General features: G+C 47.5%; 1 protein-coding gene across 1 annotated transcript; it reads left to right on the top strand.

The window, feature by feature from the left end:
• The first annotated feature begins 3,177 nt into the window (after positions 1-3,177).
• On the top strand, positions 3,178-9,799 carry NRSN1 (neurensin 1). The gene is made up of 3 exons (XM_063325804.1): positions 3,178-3,328; positions 7,008-7,205; positions 8,237-9,799. The coding sequence occupies exons 2-3, from the start codon at positions 7,017-7,019 to the stop codon at positions 8,633-8,635; spliced, it is 588 nt and encodes a 195-aa protein (XP_063181874.1). The 5' UTR covers positions 3,178-3,328; positions 7,008-7,016; the 3' UTR covers positions 8,636-9,799.
• The last annotated feature ends 2,422 nt before the right edge of the window (positions 9,800-12,221 follow it).

Genomic DNA, 12,221 nt, shown 5'->3' with positions numbered 1-12,221 from the left:
ACTGACCTCTGCCTTTTTTCCCCTTTCCTCCCCAGTACTTCTGCCCACTTAGAGGCACCACCTGAACGGCAGCAGCAGTTCCTGGAGGGGACTCAAAGCCAGAAGCAGGGCAGATGATAGCTATTAACTCCTGCTCCTCATGGCCCCCTTCAACCATTTCTGCAATGGAAGGAGCTCTCTCACCTCTCTTCTGCTGCAGTCTGGAAGATGGGTGGGATCATCTTCAGATGCCCGGAGCTGCTCCTTGTGGTTCTGTGTCAACTGAAGGTTTTCCAGGGTGTGGGAGCATTATGGGTCTTGCTCTCCAGGTGAAGGTGAGCCTGGCACTAGGAAGGGAAGGACAGGAAACAGTGTCAATAATGTCACTACAGCAGAACTATTCAGGCCATGGCTTCCTGCAACACATGAAACAGAAGAGCCTCTGGAAGCTTGCCATCGCTGCTAAGCAAAAAAGGGACAGATATCTGCAACTTAGTGAATGTGAGTCTCATACCAATTGCTGCATTTTGCTACAAGAGAAACGTGTTTTCCAGAAGCTGTAATTCTTCCTGTTCAGCACAGGCTCCCAGACACTAACTAAGCTGGCTGATATAATCACTTCACCTCGCAGCAAGAGAGAAGCCTGTAAACTCTATGGCAACCAACACCACCATCCACAGAAGTTCTTGACAATACAGGATTTTTTCCTTTAGCACAGCAGGGGGAAGATAAGAAATGCACCAGGCTTGGGTTTCCTCGCCACAAAAAAAAATCAAGTTAACATCTGCAGCTTGAGGTAGAATATTATAGTTCCTCTCCATGCCACTCCCAGCTGAAGCCTTCAGGATAGACACAGTCTAAATTTTGTAAAAGCTAAGAACTGAGGAAAAACTTAAATTTGGAAGTTTCTGCATATAACAGCAGCTCACATCATGAGTCACACCATGACCTAAAGGTCCTGGTATTCTAAAACATCTTTGCATTGACGTTACCGATTTCAAGTCTAAACAGGACATTTCATAGAATTGCCTAGGTTGGAAGGGACCTTTCAGATCATCTAGTCCAACCATCAACCTAACTCTGACAAAAGCCATCACTAAACCATATCTCTAAGCGCTATGTCTACCTGTCTTTTAAATACCTCCAGGGATGCTGCCTCAACCACTTCCCTGGGCAGCCTGTTCCAATGCCTAATAACCCTTTAGTGTAAAATTTTTTCCTAATACCCAGTCTAAACCTCCTCTGGCACAACTTGAGGCTGTTTCCTCTTGTCCTATTGCCTGTCACTTGGGAGAAGAGACTGACCCCCACCTCTCTACAACCTCCTTTCAGGTAGTTGTAGACAGCAATCAAGTCTCCCCTCAGCCTCCTTTTCTCCAGGCTAAACAATCCCAGCTCCCTCAGCTGCTCCTCAGAAGACTTGTTCTCCAGTTTACACTTATTCTCCAGACATTTACACTCTTCTGTTTGACGCCTCCCGTAGCCAAGCTCAGATACACTTCAAGAACAGCTCTGATCTCAGACAGTTTTCCTAATGCACTAAAAGTGTGCTAAAAGCAACTCCTGAGATTATCAATGGTTAATCTGCAGGGTTATTACTTTGAAGTTCACAGATCATTTTTAGCACTACTGCAAATGTCCCCATTGCTACAATACTAATTTGTCTTGGTTCAATGAGCGTGTCGCTTCTGCGTCAGGAAACAAAATTGTACTGGGCCACCACAGGTATTTCGTATTCCTTTTATTTATTCCCTTTGTCAGTAGGTAAGTAATCAAAAGAAGCTAGTTTTGCGAACAGAGAGAGGACAGCTCAAGTAGATTAATTGCTTTTTCCATAAAAGACATCTTCCTGATCAGGGGTAAAGCAGCATTCAATCCTAACTGTGATACTACATGTAAATCTGGTGTTAGTCTTACAGGACAATCTTTTAAGACTGATACTCCATCCTGCTTTTCACTCATTTATAAATTCACCATATTTTCCTAGTTTTTCCCAAACAATTGTCAGTTTATTGCCTTGTTAGTTGCCTTGGGCTGGGCTATGCCAATGCTACTCACTGAATAGCATACTGCAGTGGCTGTTGGCATTACTCATTACTTGAAAAAGGGAAGGTGTAACACCTTTGGAAGGACAGGATGAAATCCAGTGAAACCAGCATTACTCCCTCCAAACTTAATCCCTTACTTGCTTTTTTTAATAGCTATTTTTATGATTCCCAGTTTGCAATTGCCCAAACTTACTGTTGTCATCAAATGCAGGGTTTTTTTCAAAGGAGCTTGGGCATTGCTATTAGTGAAACCACCACCAATCTCACCATCTTCTTCATGTACTATAGCAGTTTAAGCACTTCAAAAAGACCTTGTTTTTCCTTTGGCTAATACTACCCCATTTTACTTAAATGCGCTTCCATTTTTTCTGTGCGCAACAATACCCTATTTTTGTGTGTATTTCAGTACAGAGCATTGAAATGACTCTTCAGCATTCTTGCCTTTTATGTTCTCATTATTTTTTCAGAGGAACTGCATATTGCCGCTTTGTGGGATACATTTCAGCATCTCCAGCTCTTGGTGCCTTGTTACGCTCCCTGACTCTTCCCTCTTTATTCCCCAAACTTTGCTAACCTGAAGTTCTTTCCCGCTGAACCACCAACCCATCGTTAGCGGGACAGACTCAAGCCATTAGCGCTTGGCCCCCAGGCTCACTCTGTTCCTCTTCGAAGCCCAGCTGGGTCTCCTGCTGACCGGTTTCTTTCCCCAACCCCCAGATCTCGGCGCTTTGTAGCTCATTTATCACTTTTTTTGTGATGCCTATCCCATCGACCGGACAAATAACAGCGCCTTGACTCTCTGCGTTTTTCAATGTTGATTTAAAATGGGGGTGGCGATGACAGACCTGGCCCCAGGCCCCTCCTGCTCCCACCACCCAGGGAGGACACCCCAGAGGCCTTGGCAGGCCCCGGGGCAGCCGCTCCGTGCACCTGCGGGCCTGCCCGCCCCGGGGGGCGGCCCCGAGGGAGCCGCGGCCAAAGGGACCCTCCTCACCACAGCCGGGAAGGGGGAACCGCGGGCCCGGCAGCACCTTCCCTCGCCGCGTCCCTCACCGCCGCCCCGTGGACCCACCTCCGGGCGGGGGCGGCGGGGCGAGCGCGGCTCCGGCGCCCCTCGGCGCCTGGCCGCGGCGGCTCAGTGCGCAGGCACGGAGCGGGAGCGAGCGGCGCTCCGGGCCGTACATAATACGTGGTGTCTGGGGCTGGGGCGGCGCAGAGCGGAGATGGGACCGGGGCGGGAGAGCCGCAGCTAGCGCCGCCGCGGTTGCTCAGCCGGCCGAGGGGAGCGGCAGGAGGGACAGGTAAATCCTGCCGCCCCGGGGCCGCCGCTCCCGGCAAACTTGGGCTCGGCAGTTTGGCGGGGGAGGCTCCTCTGACCATCGGCGCCCTCACGGGGGGGGGGGGGGCGGACGGCGCGGAGCTTCCCGCAGGAGAGGGGGCGGCCGCCCGGCGGGGGACAGGGGGTACGGCGGGACCCTAGGCATCACCTCCCGGTCCGGGGCGGGTCGCGGCCCTCCCGGGGAAGGCAGGTGCCGCGCTGCCCCGCCGCTGCCGGGAGGGGGCTGAGGGGATGGGGCTGAGCAGGAGGCGGCCGGGCCGAGCTCTCCCCTGCCCCCGGGGCTGGTCCGGGCGGGGTGAGCGCCGCCGCCAGGTCTCCGCCGGGAGCTGCGGAGTTCTTCCGCACCGCCCGGGATAACGGGCGATGGAGAGCGCGTCCTGCCCGGCAGCCGGGGCGTCCCCCTCCGGCCTGTGCGACCGGTGGGCCGGCGGGGCCGCCACCCGGCGGCGGGGAAGCGGGCGGGCGGTCGCCGCCTTCGGGAGGCGAAGCCCGGGCCTGTGCCGCCCCCTCCCCCCCCCCCCCCCCCCCCGCAGTCCCCCGCTGGGCCTTGCCCAGTCCCCTCACACAGGAGGAGGCCCCGCTCCATCCCCCGTGGGGTGCAGGAGTCGCCCCGGAAAGCAGCCGGGCACCCCGGACGTCCTCGGCAGAGCGGCTGCCCATCCCGCTGCCCCTGCCCCGTGTGAGGGCAGGGCGCCGGGCAGGAGCCGTGGCCCCGCGGGGGCTCGCATCGATCTTGGCGGGCTGGGCCAGGCCGGGCGCCACTTGGCCCAGCCGCTGACGTGACGGGTAGCTGAGGCATCAAAAGCGCCATCTCAGAGGCTGCTGTCAAAGGCGGGTTGTTTATTCTGGTATTTGCGCTTCACAGGGGCCTCACTTTCTGTAGGTACAGGTGGGCAACGTGGTCCTCTGAGCAGAAGGGTCAAAGTGTGTCAATCTGGAGAAGGGACAGGGGGACTTCACATGCGCGAACCCAGCAGCAATTGTGGCTTGTGTTTGGTGGCTGTATGGTGTCGTGGAGCAGTGGCACATCCTTATTTGCTTTGTGCTGCCCTTCAGATCCCAATTCCTTATGCTTTTGGGGCTTTTTTTTTAAATGTGTGAAGCCCTTCAATAAGAAAGCAAAGCAGTTGGAAAATTTATTGGGTAATTTTTTTCTTGCAGCATGCTCATCTTCTAATCTGCCTGTTCACCAATTCAGTCACATCTCCCCAGATCAGTGGAGAATAGTAAAGCTCAAAGTAAACAGGACAGCTTTTGCCATGGAAACAAAAGTTGCTAGGGGATGGATTGCTACTACGCAGTGGTGTGCTCTGAAGCTGTGATCATACATCCCACGTGTTCCTAGGCACCTCAGGTTTAGGCACTGAAAAACTTTTAATGATTAAGCCACTTCCTGCGGCCTGGATGCATGTTCTGAGCTCATGCGTAATGCGGATTTGTTTAACAGTGGCTCCCTCTTTTTAGCAAAAGTTTCATAACACTTCAGCGTTTAGTTTCTCAGACATGAAGGTGAGATACGGAAATACACATCAACACTGAGGAGATCATAGCTACTGCAGTATTTATTCATCCAATGTAAATTGATGCTGTGACACACGTTTCTGTCTTATTTATAGAGAACTGTTTTCTCCCACCATACTCTGTGTCGGTTCCTCTGCCCCATCTGTAAGTAGCAAGAACAACATCATGTTTACATTGCAGCTGAGAAAAGAGACCATCTTAGGCCAAATTACTAGGCTGCTTCAATGAGTCATATAGGGCTGGGAAGCCTCCTTCCCTTTTCTCTAAGGGACAAGATATTTTGCAAAAGATATGAGATTACTTATCATAAGTGGAAGAGTCTGAGCATAAAGAAAATGTTCAGTAGGACTAATGTTATGCAGTGCTTGAAGAGAATTAATGATGCTGGCAGTCTTTTTCCTTTCATTTTAAAAGGTCATACTACTTGATGCTATCACAGCTCTTTCAAGCAAAAGATCATTCTTTGGTTTTCCGTTCCATTCCCCAGCTCTTATTTATCACTTTGCTCATATGCCTGACCGAAATCACCTATTAGTGTTTTAGATCACTCAGGAAAAAGAATCCATGTGTAATATAAGTGATTCCAGGCTGTGTGGTTCTTACAGGTAATTCTTCATCAAGCTGTTAGAAACACTACATTCTCCTTTCTCTCTCTTGATTAAACCTACAGACCTACAGTGAATGCGAGATAGTGTTTATACAGCTTTCTGTCACATTACATTGAGTTGTCTTAAATTAATTGCAATATCTACAGTTGCTGGTTCAGACTCAGCTGTGCTTCATCTGCTTGCTGAATTCTGGAGAAACCAAAGAAGCTCTAAAATTGTCTCCTGGTGACAGCTGGAGTATTGCAAGTGAACTTTGGCAAGCCACATTGTCTGGTCCTTCCCTTTGTTGGCTTTATGGAGTCACTTACACCTGGGGAAAATAACTCCCACTCATTGCGCGATGATAAATATGTTTACCTCATCACAAGTTGCAAGAGAGATACTTGCAATTACAAGATGCTGAGATCATGAAATCCCAAACTAAATACATATTAGATATACAAAATAAATAAAACCCAAGATTATTAGTTTTTATAAAGAGGTAAAAGCAAACCCCTCTTTATCCCTGAGCCAAGAACACAACCAGATTCCAAAAGGCTGGAAGATCACTGTTATACCAGTGGTGATTTCAGAGCCAGCCAAGAGCTTCATTCAGGCTGTTGGCATTCCCCATTGATACTTTATGGCTTCTGCTTAATTTGAATGCAGCAGTGTTTGTTTTTCTTGCATACATGGGTATTTCATACCCACCAAGATCACCCATTCCTGAAGGGCAGAGGGCTGTAGGGCTGCAAAATTGGGAGGTCCTAGCTGCCATGAGCATGTCAAACCTTCCCTCTAAGTAAAATTGCTGTGGCAATTAGATGAACTGCTTGAAGCTGATGTAAATTGAGCTGTGACATTCAGATGCAAGTACTGATTAACAGTTCCCTTTGGACTAAGACTTTTTGAACTTTTTTAAAGAGAAGTCAGTCAACTTAAGTAACGTTGGCCTGTTACTCAAGTCTTTTAGGGGCTGTATTACTTCAATGAATTCAGTAGCATTGCACCTGTGCAAGCAAGTTCAGGCCTGGGACCTGCATAGTTAAATACAAATTCTGTATGTTAGGAGAACTTCCATGAAGTGGAAAGAGTAGGGAGTATTGCTGGTAGCAGTTTGGAAAGTTCCTAGTGTTGCAAACTCTAGTTAACTGATAGAAGTAGCCTGGATGAGAAGCAACATGGGAGCCCTTGAGGGATGCTGGCTGTTGTTACCTGATATAGTCTGCTTTTTTCAATCTCCATGGAAACACAGTAACACGCTAGTGCAAAAGATGGGGAGCAGGCACCCTGTGGAGGGAGGGAACGTTCTGTGCAGCACCTTTAGGGTGTGCTGCACCAAGATGCTGAGTGCCTTGGGTTTGCTTGAGCTGAGTCACCACATGCAGCTCTCCCAGGCTTATTTCTTAGTTTGGAAAAAAGCAAAGGAAAGGTCTGTCTTTGCATCCCAGCAAACTGTGGAGAGTTTGTAGCCAGCTTTACTTTCCTGCCACATCGGTAACGATCTGCTTTGCATGAAACTTCTCATTGCAGGTAGGAAGGATGAGCTCCTATGCTGACATCTGCGGGTCCAAGCATGCACAGGGCAGTACTGAGGGAGGTTACCAACGCTATGGAGTTCGTTCCTACCTGCATCAGTTTTATGAGGACTGCACAGCTTCAATTTGGGAGTATGAGGATGATTTTCAGATCCAGAGATCGCCTAGCAGGTGGAGCTCTACGTTCTGGAAGGTACTGCCCGTTGCTGTTTACCGGAGAGAGAAACTCCCATTTCAGGACTTTCCCACGTAACTAATGGTTTTAGGCATTCATGCAGAAAGGCCTTCTGTTGCTCACTTTTCCCTGAGGTGACTGAATCTGTCTGAAAGCAGGGTGCTCTTACCAAAGATACATCAGCTTCCAAGGGAGTTCTGGGGTCTTTGGATCCTCTAGTTTCTCTGTCACAAGAAGCCATGTCACTGAAAGATCAAAGTCTTGTCTGGGAAGCCCCACTCATAGCTTCAAAGTGTAGTTTACCTCTGCTCTGCACCCACAATAGTCCTGCCAGGTTATTGGGAATAGGACTGGTAGGTTAACAGCATGAACTCTGGCACTGTGTGATCTAGGGATCAAGAAAACCACAAGATCGCCATTAAGGTCAGGGAGCTTGACGGAATTGCAGAAAACCAGAGGCTGGAAGGGGCCTGTGAGGCCATCTAATCCAACCCCTCTGCTTTGATGGTAGGGCCATTCTGTGTGAACCAAACTTTGCATTTACACTTGAAATGCGCTAGAAATATTCTGAGGTCTGTTCATGGCAATAGCAGCTTCCTTCTAATCCCTGCAAAGGAATGACATTTCGTGGAGTAAAAGTGAGTGGTGTATGTGACAGGCTATCACCAGGGCCTGAACTGTTGGTTCTAACTACCACCTAAAGCTAAAGAAATAGTCAGTCACAAAGCACTGGGGTTAAATGGCGATCCTCTCTGTGATATGAGGCCTTTGGACATGAATGCTCTTTAGATGTAGACATGCATATTTCATTGTTTCCAGAAATGTCAATACCGAATTATATAAATATGATTTGTAAAAAGACAGTTTCTCCATATATTCTGGTTCTAGTAGGGCCATGTATGACCTTAAAGAAAAATATCAGCCTTCTCCTAGAAGAGAGAACCACCTGCAAGACACTGTGAAAGCTAAATGCCTCCTAGGACCACTTACCAACTGAAAACTGGAAAGGCGTATTAACTGTGGCTTTTGTTTCTTTGTTTGTTTTCCAGGTCGGACTCATCTCTGGGACGGCTTTTATGCTGATAGGTTTAACGGTTCTTGTAGTGGGTTTTCTTGTGCCACCGAAAATTGAAGCTCTTGGGAAAGATGATTTTGTTGTGGTAGATACCCGCGCCGTTCAGTTTAATGGGTCCCTTGATATATGCAAGCTGGCAGGGGCAATCTTGTTTTGTGTTGGAGGGTCCACCGTGGCAGCATGTCTGTTGATGTCTGCTTTTGCTAAAAGTTACTCCAAAGAAGAAAAGTATCTTCAGCAGAGATTTAAAGAGAGAATAGCTGATATAAAAGCCCATGCAAACCCAGTCACAAAAGCGCCAGCACCGGGAGAATCAAAGATACCTGTCACTTTGTCCAAAGTTCAAAATGTCCAGCCTTTATCAGAAACCTGACCCTTCCCTTAGGTTTTGTTTCTCGCTTGTAATGGAAAATACCAGCTGTTGTTGGCATACGTGCTAGTCAATTACAACATCCAGTGCTCTGCTATACAAACACACAGCTGATGGGGAGGCTGCTCCAATACAAATTTAGGATTGGGAAAAGGGAAATTATGTGATCAGACCTGGGACCAATATATTCAGTGTATTCAAATGTTTTAATCTGTGTTGAACCAGTAAGTCCTTGCAACAACGATTAGGTGTTCAGCTTATCAGATTGCATCCCTGGAAAACATAGGGTGCGTTTATGACAGCTGTACCAGGAACATCCTACATCCCACTACTTAAAGTTTAGATGAGTTTGCTTTTTGTTTCACGTTCTTCTTGCCTTTAAAATACCATTTAGTCTTACCTCCTGGTTCTGCTGTCTGGGAAACCAAGATTCTGCCCTTGTAATTTGCACTTGCCCTCCTGTCACATGCTACAGTCTTTATCAAAGTAATACTGCACGGGTGAAACATACACGACAGTGAGTGCCCTTAATTTGATCCTGGCACGTGTGCCTTCCCAGCGATGTTACTTTATGGGAAAGGCAAGTTATAATTGATCCTGAGTTACAATTAACCTGTGCAAAACCGCCACGTTTGTCTTAGTCATTGCCATATTAACAAAAAATACAAAATACAGATAAGGAATTCATGGTGGAGGAGGAACATCATACTTCTGTATCTTTGGTTGATATTGTTTGTGTCACTATATTGTATTATGTTGGAAGCTCATACAAAATGTTTTAGTTTTGGCTGGGTATGGATTACTAAATGTGGTTTGAAATGCCCAGGCCCCATATTCTGTCAGTCCATTAATGCCATGTTAGATGACCTTAACATACTTACCTAAAGACATTTTGAAATGCTGTTTATATTTTTATAGAGGATAGAAAAAATTATGCTTAACCAGATACATATGTGTAAATGCTTACCTGAAGACTTGTCCTTTCATGGAAGACCCTTAATTATTTTCCCACCCAGGGCAATTATTTCACAGTCTTAATCTATGGATTTAAATTAAACTATATAAAGAAAGATGTGACGTTTGTACTCTCTGACAATATGTGCCACCTTATAGTTCTGTCTATTTTTTGAATGGATCGAATAAAATTCTAGGCGTGAGCCAACCATGGATTTTGTGAAAAGTCTCTTTCTAGTCAAACAGGTTTTTCTATAAATTTTAATATTTCAGTTTGAAAGGAGAAATCGGCAGTTGAAACTCATAGTCTCTTAATGCAGTCTGTGTTTTCAGCTCTCAGAGGTGAGGAAGTCGCTTTGGTGCTGAGTGAAAAAGATTCCAGCACACAAAAATAGGTACATGGTAACACCTGTGTTCTTTCCCTTGCTGATAAAACATTTTGTGGTCTGTGACTGGGTTCATACTTCTGTAACTTAAATAAACCAGAGCATATTGTGTTTGGAAGTTCCAGCTGAATCTGCGATCTTTTCCAAGGTAAAATTTTCTTCGGCAAAGAAAGCGCCTGTCTTAGCAAGGCAAGAGCAGTGTCCAAACGGTAGCGCTAAAAAGATGGACTATCAAGAGCTTGTGACGTGCGCGCAATTCCGCAGAATGAAATAAAGTAGGTTTCGTTGCGTCTGACAATTCACTGGCACCCATACGTTAGAAGTGCAAAAGCACATCGCACCCAATGCTTAAAAATAAGATTGCAGTCTTGGGGGGGAGAAGCAGATGAAGCAGTGCTGAAGAGGAAAAGATGAGAAGACTGGTAAGGTGAGGAGCTGTGTATTATTTATAAAGAAAGGAGCAAGAGCAGGGGTGATGGGTAGCGAGTCCTCACAAGGCAAGTGGCAGGACTGGGACAGCGGGACGGGCCGTCACTGCTGCCATTCCTTAGGTATTCCAGGTGGAGGGAGTCCTCAGCGCTTGCTTTTTCAGGTCAGGAGGAATTTTGTTTACTGCTATTAGCTTGGCTGTCCTTGCACAGGCAGCAGAGTGTCAAGCTGTCCTGACCTTTTCAATGGAGAGGTTTTAATTAAAAATTGTGCATGGAGGAAATGTGACATTTTACGTTTTACGAAGTTCACCGAAGGAGATGAGAGTGAGGGCTCCTGTAGCTATTACCGAGTCCCTTCTCTCCCCCTGCCTTTTGTTAACATTGCTCAGGGAGTTTGAAAATCCAGCTGGAAAAGAAAGCACAGGTTGTGCTTGTTTACCCGATGTACCTATACAGGCATACAGCTCTCCTTAAAACACCCCACGTGTAGCTGCGCCCCTGCAAGTGATGCTAAGTTTTTGTCCCGCGGGCAGCTGACCCCACAGGTAATGAATAGAGCTGATACAAGCACCAGTCGGCCGGTCACACTGCGCATCACTCCTGCGGAACTGAACATCCTTTGCCAGTACAAGAGAGGATGAGTCATGCGTGGCATTACCCAGGTGTTAGGGAAAGAAAAAGGGAAAAAAAAAAAAAAAACAAAACCAAAACCTTGAGGATCTTACTGAAGCTTGCTGGGGTAGGAAATGCAATTGGGATTTATCAGCAGCAGCGAAGCTGGTAATGCCGTCATGGCTAACGCTGCCACGCACATTTCACCTCATTAAAATCCTTGTTTTGGCTGCTTAGAGCTTTTCCAGAATTGAGACCTCTGGAGGCTGCAATCCTTCAGAGCAGAGAATCAGTGCCACACAGGGCTTTTTGTAGAAATACTGAGCAGAAAATTACTCTGCTACTATTAAGAAACCACACACTGGAAAGCTTAGGGCATGTGAGAAACATTTTCAAGATCCATTTCCTTGTAATGTTTTAACACCTTCACCCTCTGGTGCAGGAACAGAAGCATCAGCCAAGGAGCAGTGGAGATGTGCTTTTTGCTGTTCTCGTGGAAAACGCTGTGATATGGCCTCCAGCAGGGGAGCAGTGAGGGGCAGCCAAGCTCTCTGGGAACTTTCCAGGGAGGCTGAGGGCGATCTGTCCCTGCACATACCGGTCCCCTACCATATATCTTTTCCCTTTTCCCATCCCCACCAAACCACAGCACACACTCCTCTCCAGGGCTGCCTGGGACTTCCTCTCCTGCCGCTGGCTGCCATCACCGTGCCAGAGGGCACATTAATGGACTCCCTAGCACAAATAAAATATGGCTTGAGCAGCCAAGCTCTTCTTTTTCCAACCCTCTGACCTCTCCACTCAGGACGCTTCTTTCAGTTTCTTCACGTTCACCTTATTTCTTGCCCCTCTTCTAGCCTCATTTGGCTTAAAATTACAATGCAACTGTAGTCCCACACCATTTTCTCCGCAATTGTGGAGCGGCGATCACTGACTTCGGTTTTGTTAATACATGCTCTCCTGAAGGTCTGCTTCCCGTACCACACTGCGCGGAATAGGCTTCTCTTTAGCATCTGTTCCATCCTCTCCCTCTCTCCAGGCTGTCTTGACCCTTTTATCTTCCATTTGTTCCCAGCGCACAGTGAATCACAGACAAAGGCAGAGACGCAGAAACCTCCCCTCCTCCCGAGCTGACTGTAAGCAGATTTAATTTCCCGTTTCTGCTACAGCCTCTGCCTGCCGTTTCCAACTATGAGATCTTTAATC

Source organism: Chroicocephalus ridibundus, chromosome 2 (assembly GCF_963924245.1).
Source record: "Chroicocephalus ridibundus chromosome 2, bChrRid1.1, whole genome shotgun sequence".
NCBI lineage: Eukaryota > Metazoa > Chordata > Aves > Charadriiformes > Laridae > Chroicocephalus > Chroicocephalus ridibundus.
This window is presented reverse-complemented; position numbering and strand designations above follow the sequence as displayed.

Excerpts from the sequence above, each read along its gene's own strand:
- NRSN1 (XM_063325804.1), top strand. The coding sequence starts at position 7,017 with ATGAGCTCCTATGCTGACATCTGCGGGTCCAAGCATGCACAGGGCAGT. Across the intron at positions 7,206-8,236 it reads GGAGCTCTACGTTCTGGAAG|GTCGGACTCATCTCTGGGAC; the intron begins GTACTGCCCGTT and ends TTTGTTTTCCAG.